The sequence below is a fragment of the Protopterus annectens genome, chromosome 2.part2, assembly GCF_019279795.1.
Source record: "Protopterus annectens isolate FY-2018-M chromosome 2.part2, PAN1.0, whole genome shotgun sequence".
Classification (NCBI taxonomy): domain Eukaryota; kingdom Metazoa; phylum Chordata; order Ceratodontiformes; family Protopteridae; genus Protopterus; species Protopterus annectens.
The window spans coordinates 354,302,134-354,319,019 of NC_056730.1; the positions used below are offsets into that span (position 1 = coordinate 354,302,134).

General features: G+C 35.1%; 1 protein-coding gene across 1 annotated transcript in view; it reads right to left on the bottom strand.

The window, feature by feature from the left end:
* ITGA2 (integrin subunit alpha 2) overlaps window positions 1-16,886 on the bottom strand; it is a 2,089,078-nt gene that overhangs the window by 514,944 nt on the left and 1,557,248 nt on the right. The window contains exon 16 of the mRNA XM_044064418.1: window positions 6,845-7,008. Within this exon, the coding sequence (XP_043920353.1) occupies window positions 6,845-7,008 (164 nt within the window). The remainder of the gene's footprint in view (window positions 1-6,844; window positions 7,009-16,886) is intronic.

Sequence of the window (16,886 nt, forward strand, 5' to 3'; positions counted from 1 at the left end):
CCCATTTGTCTAGATAAGTTATCTTATTTGGTAGTAGATTACCTATATCAAAGGGTAGCAGCTACCCTTATTAAAGGTTTTTCCATAGGCTTTCCAATCCACTCCACAGCCCTGTTAGACTCCAAATTAGTTAACAATTTATCATCCATCAAAGGACACAAATACTTTGCTGCCAGGTTAATAGATAAAGAGTGATGAGCTGGCAGGATAATTGGCCCCTTTTTCATCCCCTCCATGGATTTTATGTAAAATTTCCCCTACCATTCTGGTTCCCAAGAAACAGGAGTGTAAGCTCAGATTGATTTGTCACTTATCTCACCCAGAGGGTGGTTCAGTCAGTGACTTTACTGACACCAAACTGATCAAGGTACAATACACTTCTTTGGATTTCTTTGGATAAGGAGGTAAAATTCATCAAGGGCTATAGAGATCTGTGGCTCTGTCAGGTGGACAGCCAATCTACTTTCCATCTCTTGAAAAACACAAAATTAATATCACCATGAAACGAACACCATGCTAGACTGCTGGAAAATATTTGTCTTGTTTATTCTCCGTACATCATTCTGGTACCTCAGCTTATCGCCTTCAAGGAATAATTCAAATACAAAATGCATCTCCTTTTATACACCAGTGCCTAAAAATATTTAATCAAGTAACACATAAATTGCTCCTTATTTTAAAGTGACACCACTTCCTATAAATACCTATTCATTTTCTACATGCAAAATGGTTAGTGACACTTCAATATAACTTCATTACCAATGTATAAATACATAAATACATAAGCACAACTTTTATCATAAACCCTACCTATCAGAAATGTTGTCTTAAGAAAATAATTAACATTCACAATATCTTAAAAAATACATTTTAAATACATTTTAAATGGGAGCATACTGCATCAACTAGATAAACTTGGAGTATAGACTTAAACCAGTACGAATGTGAGTGTAACACAATTATTTTCATTTGAATTCCACATTGCATTCATTCATGTTTGTTAAATACCATGTTATAATATATTATATCATATTATATATAAACATTATACACAATCAGCTATGAAGCATTTTCAAAACAACTATGACATTTTATATTCTCCCTTATTCATTACATATTACAGTCTAAATTCATGCCTTTAGGGTACAATGTACCATAGTTTAATATCATTCTGCATTCTAACTTATTAAGTTCTCCTCTAAAATTTCCATAGTTAACATCAGGTTGTGCCAACACACTATAGAATAACCCTGCCACAGATCCATTGTGTTTTAACATGAAGTGAGCTGCCACTGGACTTTCCAAGTTATTACTTCATATATCCCATAGGTGCTATAAAATACGCACCTTAACCTTTCTAATTGTTTGCCCAATGTACCAAGATGTATCATTACAGTTGCATCCTATGATATAAATCATCCCACATGAATTGCAATCATAACTCTCTCTAGCGAAATATGTCTTTCCATTGATTTTCAGGCCATGCATGTTTTTAACCCTCTCACATACCTTACATTTACCACACCTGAATGTGCCAACCCTTTTGCCATCTGTGTTGTTTTGAATATTTTTGTTAACAAGTTCCTTTAAATTATTGTACCTACTTTACAAAAAAGTCACATGTCTTGGAAACAGGGAGCCTACCGTAGTATCTTCAATGACCACATTCCATACCTGCCTTACAATTCTTTCCAATAATGGAGAAAAATTAGAGAACTTAGTGACAAAAATAAGCTTTCTTCTTCTTGTACTATTTGTTTTTCCTCTCTCCCTGAATTCCAACCATATCTTTTTGTGTGACCCACTTTCCTTCGGGCCATCCACAAAGCATCCTCCAAGTACCCCCTGCTGGCTAATGTTTCATGGGTTTCACTAAGAAAAACCTCCCTAAATTGCCTTTGAGAAGAGTTAGCAAAAATTCTTTTAAATTCCCCAAAAGGCAATGCCTTTAATAAATGTGGAGGATGCATGCTCTATGCGTACAGGAAATTGTTAACTGACATTGGCTTTCGATATGGTTTGTGCTGCACTTTACCTTGATCATTCACATAAAATTCAACATCTAGGTATGTTATGCTCCTACTTTTACACTCCCAAGTGAATTTTAAACCATGATAATTCTCATTGAGCCAGTTTGATAGAGTTTCTTTTTAGCATTCCCTTTGGACCACAGCTACTGAACTTGAGCTTTTATTGATATGGCTGTGGGGTCTGGTATTGGAGGTTATTTTACGGGTAGTTGGTTTACTGAAAGGTGTCCAGAAAGTTGGTCTGTGGAGAGGAGGAGGGACATCACATTTCTAGAAATGTTTCCCATTTGGGTGGCAATGTTAGTATGGAAGGATAGATTATGTGACAAGAGTATCATTTTTCACTCAGATAACATCGCAGTGGTTCACACTCAAAAAAGCATTCTTACAGGTCCAGGTGGGTCCACTCAGTCATTGGGCTTTTAGTTTTGCTGAGTTTACAGTTTAATTTGTCATTTTCATGTGTTCCTGTCTATGATCATCTTAATCCTATAGCTGACAGTCTTTCCCTGTTTCAGTTTGTCAGGTTTGGTCTCTTGGCCAAGCATTTGGATCCAAAGGGAACTTCTGTTCCTCCAGGAGTCTGGCTAATTGGAAAAGACTAGCGTTATTGGTTTTGGTAAATTCTTGGATCAGCAACATTACGAAAGCTTACTTGTCATCTCTCCAGGTTTTCAAGACATTCTACATGTGTTTGGTACCTGGTTCCAGGCCATGAGGAGTACAGTTGTTGCTACAATTTTTAGTGGCTAGGTCCACAACAGGGAATTACCTAAAACTCTCAGAGTACACCTGGCAGTTTTAGGATGGTTGGAGCAATTTTTTGGGCTTTCAGGTGGTGTCAGGACATCAGGTTATGAGGAGGATACTTAAGGGCCTAGAGAACATGAAGGGGTCTTCTCATGATCCCAGAAAACCTATTGGGAGACAACAGCTTCTCCTTGTTATTCAAGGTCTTTACAGGACCATCAGTGAATTTCACTTGTTTGCCTTTATAGCCGCTTTGTTCACCTCTTTGTGTGTGTGTGTGTGTGTGTGTGTGTGTGTGTGTGGGGGGGGTGCTTTCCAGGCCAATGAACTTTTCCTTTATCTTTGTTGGGAGGATCTTGTCATCCACAGGGAGTTTGTCATGATTTGGTAGAAAAAATCCAAGACTGATCAAGTTGGTAAAGGTCAGCAGGTGTGCCTGGACAAGACCGATGGGCTAATCACTTGCCCCATGCATTGGGTTAGTTTACTATTTAATATTACCCCTTAGAGAAAAGGTCGGGCTTGGTTTTCTTGCAGGCCTCTGACAGGCCTTTTAACCTTTCAGAGATTAATGCATTTCTCAGGTAGGCCTTGGTAGGGAAAGGAATTCACCCACAAGGTTACTCCTTCATTCCTTTCAGATAGGTCATACCTCATACTTGGCCAAGGAAAGGCAATCTGTGTTGGTCATTCAAAGAACAGGAAGGTGGGTCTCTGATGCCTTTTTGTCACACAACAGGCAATATTTTTTTATTTCTTTTGCAGGAAGGAGGTGATTTGGCTCTTGGGCCATTCCTTTATGAGAGCATCCTTCCAAGCCTTGCCCACCCAGCTGGTCACACAAGTTCCTCTAATAGCAACCGGTGAACAGTTCATTCTTTTATTTTCCTGGGTGTTATTTTTTTTCAATTTTGGGAAATATAGCATAAGATTACAATGGAAGAAGCCTTGCCCAGAGCTGTGATAATTCACCTTGAGGGAAATGGTCTGAATCAAGCTCCTAAGAAGATATTGTTGGCTAGAATCTTATCTGATGTGGAACACTTGCAGCAGCTATATCTGAAAGTAGCTTTCTTTTGATCTACCATCATCCCTAGACTGTACTGGAAGAGTGCTAGAAGGCCTAATGCGATTGAGAGAGCGAGGCATTTTATCACCCACACCATCAAGCAGGCTGCTAGCCAAATTGGTTTTCAGGTGATTCAGCACAGTGATAATGATAGTCTGGAGCCCGATTTCTATGATTTAGACAATGTTCAGGTTCTGATTTGTTTGATTTGGATATGGTTGTTGCTATTCCAAAATGTTTCTAAGTTTAACTTTCTTTCATGACCCAGAATTTATTTGCAAGGTTGTTGATTTGGGGGAGGGCTTGAGGTGATGGTTTGATGGTATCTGTTGATATGCTGTATATGAATTAATTATGGCATCATTATTTACTGTCCTTGTTTGTTACATAATAAAAGGTCACAAAGTCAATCTGGTGTGTTTTATGACTCGGCTCAGTGGAGAACGCTACCAGGCTGTGTCTGAACAAGGTCCATGGAGATCAGTGCTCTACCCCAGCCATAAATACAAATTCAATAAAAATAAAGTATGCATGTGGGATGTGGACATGATACTGTACTGCTCCTATTTGGTGCAGTGATAGTAAATATATGTTGTTTACCTACTGGCCTCTGAATGTGTGGATCTGGCCTACAGGAACCTAATGCTAGAGGCTGTGCAATTACTGTAAGCAAATCTGAACATAAGAGTCTCAACAGCAACAATGCTTCTCCTGCTTCCAGTAAACATAGTTTAGTTGCTGTTGACAAATGCTGTAGACAGGGGGACAGGCACACTTTTAGGACATTCCTTTGCTTTTGGTCCACTCAGGTCTGTAGTAATGCTGATGAGGACGGAGGGAATACTGCTGCATTATCCTTACCATGCAGTATTCTGGTCATTCAGCAGAGTGCAAATGGCATGCTTAACGAGGGCACATGTTCAGAAATGCTGCCAATGTGCTCAGTTGCAAGTAGTAGCCTTACATTTCTTAGACAGTAGTGTACAATTATTGCGACAACCACTGCTCTGTGCTGAGTATGAAATGCACTCTTATTGATTGACATCACTCACAAGAAATTATCCCCCATTACTAGCTACCCTGTGGTGTAAACCATGACTCTAGATGATTGTCAGTGTTGAAGTGACACCTCAACCCCATGTGCAAAAATGGGAAAAAGGGACTGTGCATGGATGGATGGACTTAAGAGAGTGCCAGAACAGCCTATATAGAGGGTTTGGATGCCATTAACCTTCATAATAATGTGGGATTCAAAGTTTATACCATTTTTTTTCCTTATTTTGAAAATGCATTGAATTCAACTTTTTGATGTTTGCAATCATGATATGGAGTTTAGAATGGATATTCTACTATGCAGGCTCCTTGGTGGGGACAGAAGTTTCAGTTTTACTTATTTTTCATACCATATTAGGTGTAAATATGTACAATTTGTTTATAAAACTGAATGTAGTCTTTCACTGTGGACTTGCCTGTTCATCTGTCTAGCGCATTGAAAACAAGTAACATTCTCTTCATTAGAATTAAATTAGTATAAGTACTTCTGAAGAAAGTATGTTTAAAATTATAATATTTCCAAATTTTCTTCTTGGAGGTTATACATACTAATGAAGAAAACATCCACAAAGGATTAAAGAAATGCATTTACAACCCCCTGAAAGTATCTCACCAGTTGTAGTTGATCTCTACCTAAGTAACTGCATTTCACAACCTTGTTATTTTGGTTTATTGTGAAACATTATTTTTTTTTTCATTCTTTTTATTGGCTTCCCTAACAATGAAAATAAGAAACATTGATCATGGAACATTTGCTATGAACTACATAACTGGGTTTCACAACCTTGCAGTTTAGTTTCCTGTGAAATGTTAATTGTTTTTTTAATTCATTTTACTGTTTTATTTTTCTAACAAGAAAAACAAGGAACACTGATTATAGAACATTCGTCAGGAGCTACTGTTCAGAATTTTTCTAATTCTGTTGGCAGAACATGTTCTTTTTCAGAATTCCATTAACACTTAGTGATAAGGATTTTTATGCCAGCCACATACTATATATTTTTTTAATTCTTTGTTGACAGGGTTAGTCCTTCTAGGTTAGTATTTTCTTTTCAAGTGAGGCTCCAGATGTTATTTATACCGACAAGGGGAAATTTGGCCAGGGCACCAGGGAACTTCCTGTACTGTTTTTGCAATAAGTGCCATGGCATCTTTTACATCCACATGAGCTACGAACAACTTAGGTAGATGAGGACTCTGTTTAATATTTCATCCAAAGGACAGCACACTTAGGAGTACAGCACCATCACATAACTGTCAGAGAAAGAAGAGTTTTCTGTGATAAGACAATAAGGAAACTTTTTCTCTGCCTACAAAAGACATGTTATAAAATGCTACAAAAACTGCTTGATGACTCAAACAGTATTTTAATTATCTTGTTTCATTTATTGCTCGTTTCTATTACATTTTTTGGGTACAGTTCAAAGATAATGCTCAGATTAAAGACAGAAACCATGTTAAATTATGTAAGAATAGTTTTCTGCAAAATAATATGTTAATAACTAAGGTCTATGGACATACTGTTAAAAATGACACTCAGGTTCTGCACAGAGGGAGGAAGTTAGTGCCAGCAAGTTTTGACTGTTCATTATTTTATCATCATTCACTTAAACAACAGGATGGGAGACCAGATCATCACAAATAAACTTTCTAGGTTCACTTAACTCACGGTGAATAACTAAACAAATGGTAGGGAAATATAATGCCACCTATAGCTGCTATTACATAATAATATATTTTAGCAATATTAAGGATATGGTTAATAAAGGACAGTACTAAATACAGGTAGAGAGTAAACAATCAGGGAAATGTGCATTGCAGCTATTAACTGTAACAGAAAAGGGAATAATGCATCAACTTATATCTGTTGCGTAATTTTGCACAAGGAGCAAACTTTCTATTTCAATGTACAGCTCTATATTTCTTCTAGCATTTTCCTTACCTACTTCTGCTGTTGTTATAGATGGCCTAAATTTGGCAGTGAAGCACAGTTTAATATCAAAACAAAATGACTGAATTCCACTAATTTCACAGTTTTTGTTCACCAAGCTGATTTTGTTGGGAGTAAATGTTGGGCTTGCAGACACGTCTGCTATGCCGCGGGACCTAAGCAAAAGAAGAAAACCAACATGTAATTGCAAATACATTTACATTACTTCATGTTACTTTTTTTTTTTTTTCAGTTTATCATTTTATTGATCGCTTCATGCTACAAAAGTCAAACAGGTCCACCATGTTATTCCTGCATCTACTACGCACTCAAAACTAGGACCCCACCTTTTGAGGGTTCATTTAAATTGCACTCAGGACTTCTACATTTACTTCAGGCATAATAAAACAAATGACTGCATGGACATAAGGACCATGAGAGAAATATGTCATTTTTTCAAAATATATTTTTTCACATTTCCTTTCAAGTGCAGTAGATGGGATCTATAGTAGACAAGTAGGATCAGGGCTGGTCTTGGTCAACTGGTGCCCTAGGCAAAAGGGCCCCACAGCGCCACCTCACAAACTTCCCAGTGCCCCCATCCTGGTTTACCTATACCATACAGATTATGTTTTCTTCTTTTTTCCCACCGTTTGCCTTACTTTTCAGTTTTTCCTGTATTCATTCAACATATTTTTAAAGAAACCATTTCTTTACTATGAAAAAATAAACAACATAAACACTGGAAAAGTGCCCCAGCTAGAGTGGCACCCTAGGTGGCCACCTAGTTGACATGCGCCTAAGGCCGGCTATGAACAGGGTCAAAGATGACAGAATACCTAACCTCTGGAAGGGCACAGTTAAAGCTTACCACCAGGTCTTCTCACAGTGGCAAAGAATGGTAATTTTTGGAATATATTGCATTTACCCAGTGGAGCAGCTGAGTTTTATGATTAGTTTGAACACTAGATTCTTTACACAGCATATGCAGTGGTTAGTTACTTATTTATGGAGTCATACTTTTGCACATTTTTTTCAGCTTGGCTAACAAGTAGTGATGATATAATTCTTTGAATAAACAAAACACTAGTAGGACCACAGGTATCTGACAGTTAATTACTTTGCAGTAACAGCAAACAAGAAAGAATAGAAATAATGATAATAATAATAATAATAATAATAATAATAATAATAATAATACAGTGGGATTCAGTATGTTAATTTGCATTATTAATGGCGCAGTAGTGCAACGGTAGCATTGTCACCTCACAGCAAGAGGTTCTCCAGTTTGATTCTCAGTTGGGGTGCCTTCTGGGTGGAGTCTGCATGTCCTCCCTGCGTTCATGTGGGTTTCCTCCGGGTGCTCCAGTTTCCTCCCACATTTCAAAAAATTGGGTTTGGAGTGTTTCTCCCCGGGTCTCCATTGAAAATTGGCTTAATTCCAAGCCAGACTTTCCCGGTAAACAAATGTTAAATAATTATGCAAAACCTACGTAGGAATGAATGAAAATAATAGCATGAACATGTCAACTTGATATCTCACTGTATATACCTGATAAAGGGTCCTAATTAAGCCTACAGACTTGTTAATCATCAGCTGATTTGGCTGACCTGAGTGTCTGTAAGACATGAGGTTTGTACACAGATGGAAGCAGTTTGGGATCAAACCAATAGTACCTTCTTCAATGTGTTCTGTACAGCAAAATGAAAGAACTGCCTTAAGCTTTTGAATATACTACATTCCTCTATTGCACGGTGGTAATTTATAGGTTCGTACATTAACTATCAACAGGAAGATAAGCAGCTGATGATCTTTTACATAATTATGAGGGAGACAGATGCCATACATATGGCGATTGGAAAGTAAATGTTGCTAATATTTCCCTCATGTCTGTCATTCATATTAAGACAAGCATGTATGTTTAAGAGTTGGTTTCATCAAACCTTTCAGTCAAAGAACTGTCAAAGGCTTGCTGACTGGGAAAGTGTGAGGAAAAAAGACAGATACTTTGCTTCTGATGGTTACAGTCATTGCCAATGGGGTAACAAAGTCCTGTGTAAGAACTGCAAAATAATTTTACATTTTTTGAAGGATAGCAAGACCATTGGTCCTAAGTCTACTATACCAAGTCACCCTTAGAAATCTGATACTGTGGCTGGGGCATTCTTGTGACACCTGTGCATTACGACATGATATATTGAATTTCATGATAATGAAAAATACAGGAGAAAACTAATGTCTGAATGGGTAACAATGTCAGTATTGGATGAGATGTTTAACAAGCATACTTGTAACAAGCAAAAGTACTGAAAACATTTACTGCTAGATATAGCCTGATGTATATACTTCTGGGGAATATTGTTTTCTCTATATATACTCCTTCTACCCCTGTGTCTACAGATCGTCAAACTGCTATCATGACTTCTTATTCATTTCTCTACTGGGGTAAGAGCTCAGATGACCATTAATGCTCCTCCAAGGCAACAGCCACCAGAGTCAATTAATTTCCTGATCAGGTGACAAAAATCAGTATCATGAGTATCAACAAGCAACTATAATGACATTTTTTCTAAGTCTCTATTTTTGCCTCTCGGTGGTGACACAGGGACCCATATCACTGCAGGGGCTAACAAAGGTCTATACGCGTTCACACAATTGCCCAGCAGAGGCTGCCAGAAGTTTGGCTTGGGGTGGTTATATCTTTGACTATTCCACAGTTATGGCTTAGATGTCGAGAATTACCTCTGCCAACTCCTGGAGTGGCAGAACTAACAACTGGACAGCCACAAAATCTCCACTCCAAGTTAAGCCTGCCAGCAAAATGTCACTCTTTTCTCACATTCCAAGCTCTTCCAGTGCCAAGCTGCTAATCAAACTCAGGCTGCGTAAGTCAAAGTCAAGGTTGTACTTCGCTTAACCATGGGGCTAAGCTTATACAACTGCTTTATTCGCAAATGATCTGATTTAGTTCTTCTGGTAAAAACAACATCACTCTTCATGTCTCACTATTTATACTATACAAAGCAGGTCAGGGGGGTTGCTGGAAAAGTAGACATATATTAATGGCAACCAGTCTGCTTTTATATGTGTTGCCTACATATGTGTGAAATTAACAGAACTTGTTGACGGGACAGATTTATGTCCCAACGACTCCCTCATCTGTGGAATAGACTTCCACTCCATGTCAAGCAGAGTACCTCACTAGTCCTCTTTAAGAGGAACCTGGACGACTGGATGTGAAACAGAAAATATACACCTGGGATCCCAGCTGTGTCCCTGCTGGACAGGGAAAACAGGTGCTGACCTTGTGGGAACATGGGTGAAATTCTTGGCTAGGTTTATAAGGGCCTCCGGGCCAATAGCCTAGTATCATCCTATGAACCTATGGACCTATATGGGGTTTTAGATGCTCTGTGATGCATTTTACAACTTTAAAGATGTAAATATATTCTTCTGATAAGATTACATTTATTATTGAATTTATTAACCATGGTTCAGAACAGCTACCAAATCAACTTATTTATTTACTTATTTGACATTTGTTAACCAGGTTAGTCCAACTGAGCCAAGGGCCCATTTTCCGTGGAGACCTGAGGAGAAAAGCTCCAGACAATTTATAGTCATGCAACAGAGCACATAACATAAAGATATAAAATGGGGGGGGGGGGGTTGGCCAAGATGCCAGACTGCTAGCAACACAGAACTGTAGCTCTGCTTATAATATATTTTTCTGACAGGAAATTTAAGTTGATTTTTGAAGAAAACTACTCAAATATTTATGAGAAGATACATAAGTATAGGACTTTTATTATTTTTCAAAATTTAGTATCGAAATAGAAGGTTTTATTACTTTTTCCTGTCAAGAAGTTTTCTACAAGGGATTCAAGTATGAGTAACTCGAAGAACTCACATCAGGAGAATGTGGTGAAAAAGGAGTTACAAGCTATAATGACAAATATCCAAGAACTACCTTTCAAAATGGATAAACTGGAGAACAAAACTGACATTATAAAACAGGATTGAAGAAAGCAGTTAGACATTCTAAATGAGGTAATAAAAAAACATTCTGAACAAATATCTTCTATTGAAAAAACTGTAACTGATCTGGATGGCAGATTGACAGAGTGTGAGAGCCACAATGATTTTCTTTTGAAACACTAGAAAAACTGGAAGACCTAGAAAGTAGGTCAAGGAGAAATAATATCAGAATTTATGGAGTACCGGAAAAAGAAGAAAGCAATAATATGATACAACTTCTTAACAAATGGTTACCTACAGCATTAAATCTGCTAGAATCTCTTTCATTCAGAATTGAAAGAGCCCACCAGTCTTTATCAAAACCGACTTCAACTACAGTTTCTTCTATCCCCAGATCCATCATTGTCAGATTTTTGTCTTCCCAAGATAAGGATTTGGTACTGAAGTCTGCATGGACAAGCTCTATCAAGATAAAGGAAAGGAGCATTCATTTTGACAATGATTACACCTCTTTTGTCATCTCTAGAAGAAAAGAATGTGTTCCCTTAATAAAATCCCTCAAAAAGTCCAACATCAAAGCTCAAATACTTTTTTCTGCCAGGATAAAAATATTTCTACCAGATGGTGAGAAGACCTTCAGCTCATTACCAGAAGTCACGGATTTTATCAAGAAGAAAAAAAAATACTACCTGATATAGAAGATATGGATTGGTCTACACAAAGTCTGAAGAGATATGCAACAAAAAAATGGATTGACTGTCAAAGAAGGAGCAAATAAAAAACTAAAGGACAAATAAATAAGATATTGTTAATGTAAAATTCTTTACTGCCAGATTCATTACTTGATTTTGGCGGGGAAACATCAACAAGGTAAATGTAAAACTATGCTTTTTTTTTCCTTTTCTGTGTGTGTATTATCTGATTGTTCTAATTAACTTAATAATATGCTCACTGGGGGGGGGGGTTCAAAGTTATTCAGTAATATCATTGCAAAATAATATCTTAAAATATATTCATGTGTGTGAATGGTGGGGTAATGCTATAGTACATACTAAATATGCTTTTGAAATCACACTATATAGGGCTGCTATATCAAATTGTCTTTATTATTATTAGGTGCAGTTAAAACAAAAATATTAAGTTTCTTAATGACATGAATGAAATGCTTATTTTATGATCAGTGACCATCTAATTATCTAACTGCATATCTGACTATAATAGGGTAATAGATGTCTTCATGCTGACTGACAGATATAAGTTGTGTAATGTAAACAGATAACTTCAAAAAGCATTATGGGTGTAAGCTGATGTTTTGAAGGGAACATATGGCTTTTTTACACTGGTTAAATATGGGCTGTTGGTATTTTGTACTTTTGAGGCTGCTTGAGCGTTTTTTTTTTCTCACGGGAGAAGAAAAGCTTCATATTTTGTATTTCTCATTGAAGAGCTTATTTTTTTAGCTTCTGTGACTGTTTTAAATTTGTGCAAGCATGCACAAGGCAACAGGAATGAGTCTGAGAAGCTAAAATCAAGGAAACACGGAATGATGACATCATGCAACCTTTCACTCCACGCACAGCTTCAAAACACAGAAATAAAGCCACAGATGACATTTGGAAGGGAAAGAAGTGATTTTTAAGTGAAATAGTGGTTCAAAAGCTTTAAAAGGTATGGAACTGTTATAAAAAAGCATTCTAAAAAACTAGAGTCAATAATTACTTACTTATTTATTTTTTACGTTTTACATATATTTACATTTGTTAACCAGGACAGTCCAACTGGATACAGCTCCATTTTCAGCGGAGGCACAGGGAGAAAAGATCCACATGTGGATAGATACAGAAGAGTTAACAGTAGCAATTTTAGACAGTTACATACAGATACAAGTTACGGAATTATTGGAATACATTGATAGTCAATGTTTCAGACGTTTTAAGACTTGTTCTATAGGTAGCCAGATAGTGAAGTGAATGGTGAGGTGGTTAGTCAGGGTTTGTACAGGGGCACAGCAAGTGACTTTTTAGGTATATTTTGATAATAATAATTTTAATATTGTGATTATCTGTCTAGTTTAAAGCTAAAAACATTAAACTAAAGCTAATGTATAACTTTGTTTTATGAGAAACATTGTAGGAAGGAGGGAAGTAAAGATGATGACAGAATGCTCTTAAATGAAAATAAAATAGTGATGCTGGTTATATAAATCAGGAGAATGTGAAGTGAACATACAGTTTAGTTATATACAGGTCTTTATTATTACTGCATACATAACTAAGCAGCCTTATCTTTTATAATGTCATGCCAATATACCTGATAAAATGCATTACACTCAATGGTAGTTGCACTGCAAGATATATTGAAACGATTCAGATTTGTTAAAGGACTCCACACGCAGATTTGATAAATGACTATAAATACATTTAGTGGTCAGTATAAACATCATAGTTTTAAACTGTTTATAACATTATCAACAGAACAGTGTTTTTTTTACCTCATGAGTTTTAACCTTGTATGAAGCAGGAAATATGTTAGTATTATATATCTAAGGTTATAAACACAGAAGAGAACTAAGTATAATTAATATAAGAAGTTTTTATTAGAGACTCACATCAAGATAGGTTTCATATGGTGATGTTGACCTCACATTGTTACAATATAGTGTGATTGATTAAATGCACTATTGAAAATGGTTCAACTGCAATTAAATAGTGCACGTCCTAAGTTCATGTTTGATCGGGTTACTTTAAAAGTGTTTTAAAGCTTATACTTTATATGATTAAAGCAGAAGCTAATTGTGATGTAATTGGTATGTGAGATGGGGAAAGTGGGTGGTTTGGTTAAACTTTTAACCAAACTTGGAACATTATGTTCCATGTTTGTATGTGTATATAGTTATTGGTTTCAGAAGTCATTAGTAAAACGTTTTGATTCATCCATGATAAATAATTCCAGGAGATATTTCAGGCTATTGCATATGAGATGTATTACAGATGTTCTAAATATAATTCAAGTGTATGACGCTTTATAAATGCTTATCGTAAAATGTTAGTGGTTCATATAACAGTATCAAAACAGCTGGTTTGCTTAAGTTTATCAAAATGCATAAAGCACAGATAATTTTTTTGAAAGAAACTCATTTATTGAAGAAAGATTTACAGAAACTATCCTTTAATGGTTATACACTACTTGCTGATCCTTGTTATAAATCCAAAAGAAGAGGCAACCTTATACTGTTGAATGACACTTACATAATGTCTAAAATATTAAACTCATTCCTGATAAGAATGGCATGTTAAGTTTAGTAATGCTGGAAATTAATAGGAAATACTACACATAGGTAAATTCTTATTGGATCCCTGGCTTAGGAACTAAATATGTAAATAAATATCTGGATACCATTGCATTATATGCAAAGGGGGAAATTATATTGGCGGGAGATTTCAATTGTTTATTAATAGATAAAGATACTTCTAGAAGCAGTAAAGTTAAATTAACAACACAAGCTAAGAAACTAAATAATGTTATTGCCTCAATGAATCTCAGAGACATGTACAATTTAAGATTACAAAATTTACTTAACTATACACGCTATTCATTCAGATTTGGCACACAAACAAATATTGACAAGATTTTCATTTCAAATAGCCTTTATTCAAAAATAAGTGATGCCTTAATAGTGTCATGCCCACTTTCTGACCATAATGCCTTTTTTCAGTTTGGCTGTGAAGAATGATGATTTGATCATTTTACAAAGAATACCAGCATATATAACAAAAATAAAAGGCTTTAGAGAATGGATTCTAAAAGAAATAGATACATTTGTAGAAATCAACAATAATGGAGAGGTAACAGACATTATATTATGGGATGCGCTAAAAGTTTATCTGTATGGCAGAGTTAAAGGTTGGTACTGTCAAAAAAGAAAAGAATGGGACAAAGACCTATCAGTGCTACAAATCAAAATAGATAAGTTGAAACTAAATTTAAAACCAAATGAAAAAGCAGTACATATGGAAATATCAAACTTAAATCAAAAAATACTTAGCAATATGAAATCACAAAGTTGCTATAAACTTAGGAAAAACTAAAATTACAATCCTATTCTGTAAACCCTAGACTTTACATAAATTGGCTTTCAAATCCAAGCAAATCAGTAAAGAAAATCATATTAATGAAATCAAATATAGGAGTAGTAACTCAGTTAAAAGAACAACTGATTTAAGAGGTATATTAGAAGCATTTATAGTTCAATTATTGACACTTTTTACCTCTAGAGACAGACAATATAGTAGATAAATTTCTTCAGGAAAATAAAAATACTAAGTTGTCAAATCAACAAAACATTCTAAATAAACAAATAACATTAACAGAAGTGAAAGAACAAATTAAAAACCTAAATGACAATAAAGCCCCAGGATTGGGATAATCCCAGAAATATATAAGATTCTTCCAGATTACATAATAAAGATCTTATTAAATACTTTCTCCATGGTTAAACAAGAATTAATAATCTGCCCTTGGAAGTAGTCAATAATTTCTCCTATTTTGAAACAAGGTAAAGATCCCAAATCATGTGCATCCCATATACCTATTTCCTTATTAAACATTGGTTATAAACTTTTTATGTCCATCTTGGCTAAGATATTAAAGAATATACTACCTAATTTAATACATTATGACCAAACAGGTTTTATCTTACATAGGAACGTCCATGACAATATTATTAAATTATTATATTTAATAGAAATTGGGAACAAAATCAAGAGGCAACTAACTGTTATAAGTTTGGATATAGACAAAGCATTCAACTCCATTAGTTGGTCATATTTACATAAAATTTTTGATGGTTATAATTTTCCCCCAGATTCTACTAACTTAATATTGAAAATATACAACAAATCGCAAGCAAATGTTAAAATTGGTTCATGCTTATCATCCCCATTAAGAATCCAGAAAGGGACTAGACAAGGATACCCAATGTCCCCATTATTATTCGCTCTATCGGTTGAACCTGTTGCTTCATATTAGGAAAGATACAAACATAAAAGGATTTTACATAAATTAGGAATACTGTCCAAAAATCCAACTATTTGCTGACGATATTTTATTAACGTCTAGTGATATAGACATTTCCATACAATATATTATAAATGTTATGAATCAATTTGGGAAAATCTCAGGGCTAAAATTTAACAAAAATAAAACCAAAACATTAATAATTAATAAGAAAATAAATAGAACTCTACTAAAGTATAATACATTTAATTGGGAAATTATATAATAGTTTATTTAGGGATTAGTATAAAACATACTTGAAAAGAGACTGTTAAATTAAATTATACCAATTTATTAGCTACAATACAAAGGAGTTGGGAGGGTGGTTTAATGGCTAAGGTGTTTTCCTTACAAACACAAGGAGCAGGGTTTTAGTCTCACAAGGGATAATTGGCTAGGCTTAAAATGGCTGGCAAGGGCAGTTAGCTTAGTACTAAACTATGAACCTATGAACAATTAGTGATTTAACTAAAAAAATGGAACAACATGTTTTTCACTATGGAAGACAGGCTTACATTAATAAAAAATATTATTTTGCCCAAAATCTTATTTTGTACACAATCACTGATTTTACCCCACCTAAAAAATTCTTTAAAGAAATAGATTCATTATTACTTACATTTCTTTGGTGTCCACAAAAAAACAAGAATAGCATACAAATGGCATGTTAGAGCCTGGAACAGTAATGGGATTGGATTTCCTAACATAGAATTGTACTCCAAATCTGTTATTATCAATATAATATTACACTGAATAACTGAATAACATCTCTATATAATTCTAGTTGGAAACAGCTACATGAAATACATATAACTGCTAATAGAAATGTGGAAACTCAGTTTAATGAATAATTTGGAATTAGCCAAATATACTGGATACTTCATGAGTATTGTCTATATAATAAGAGATTTAGTCACTTTTCATATTGCATAAATCAAATCTTTTATATCTTCAAAAACATAATAAATAATAATTATAGCTTAAAACAAACACTCTTATTTATATTTCCTATAGCCTATA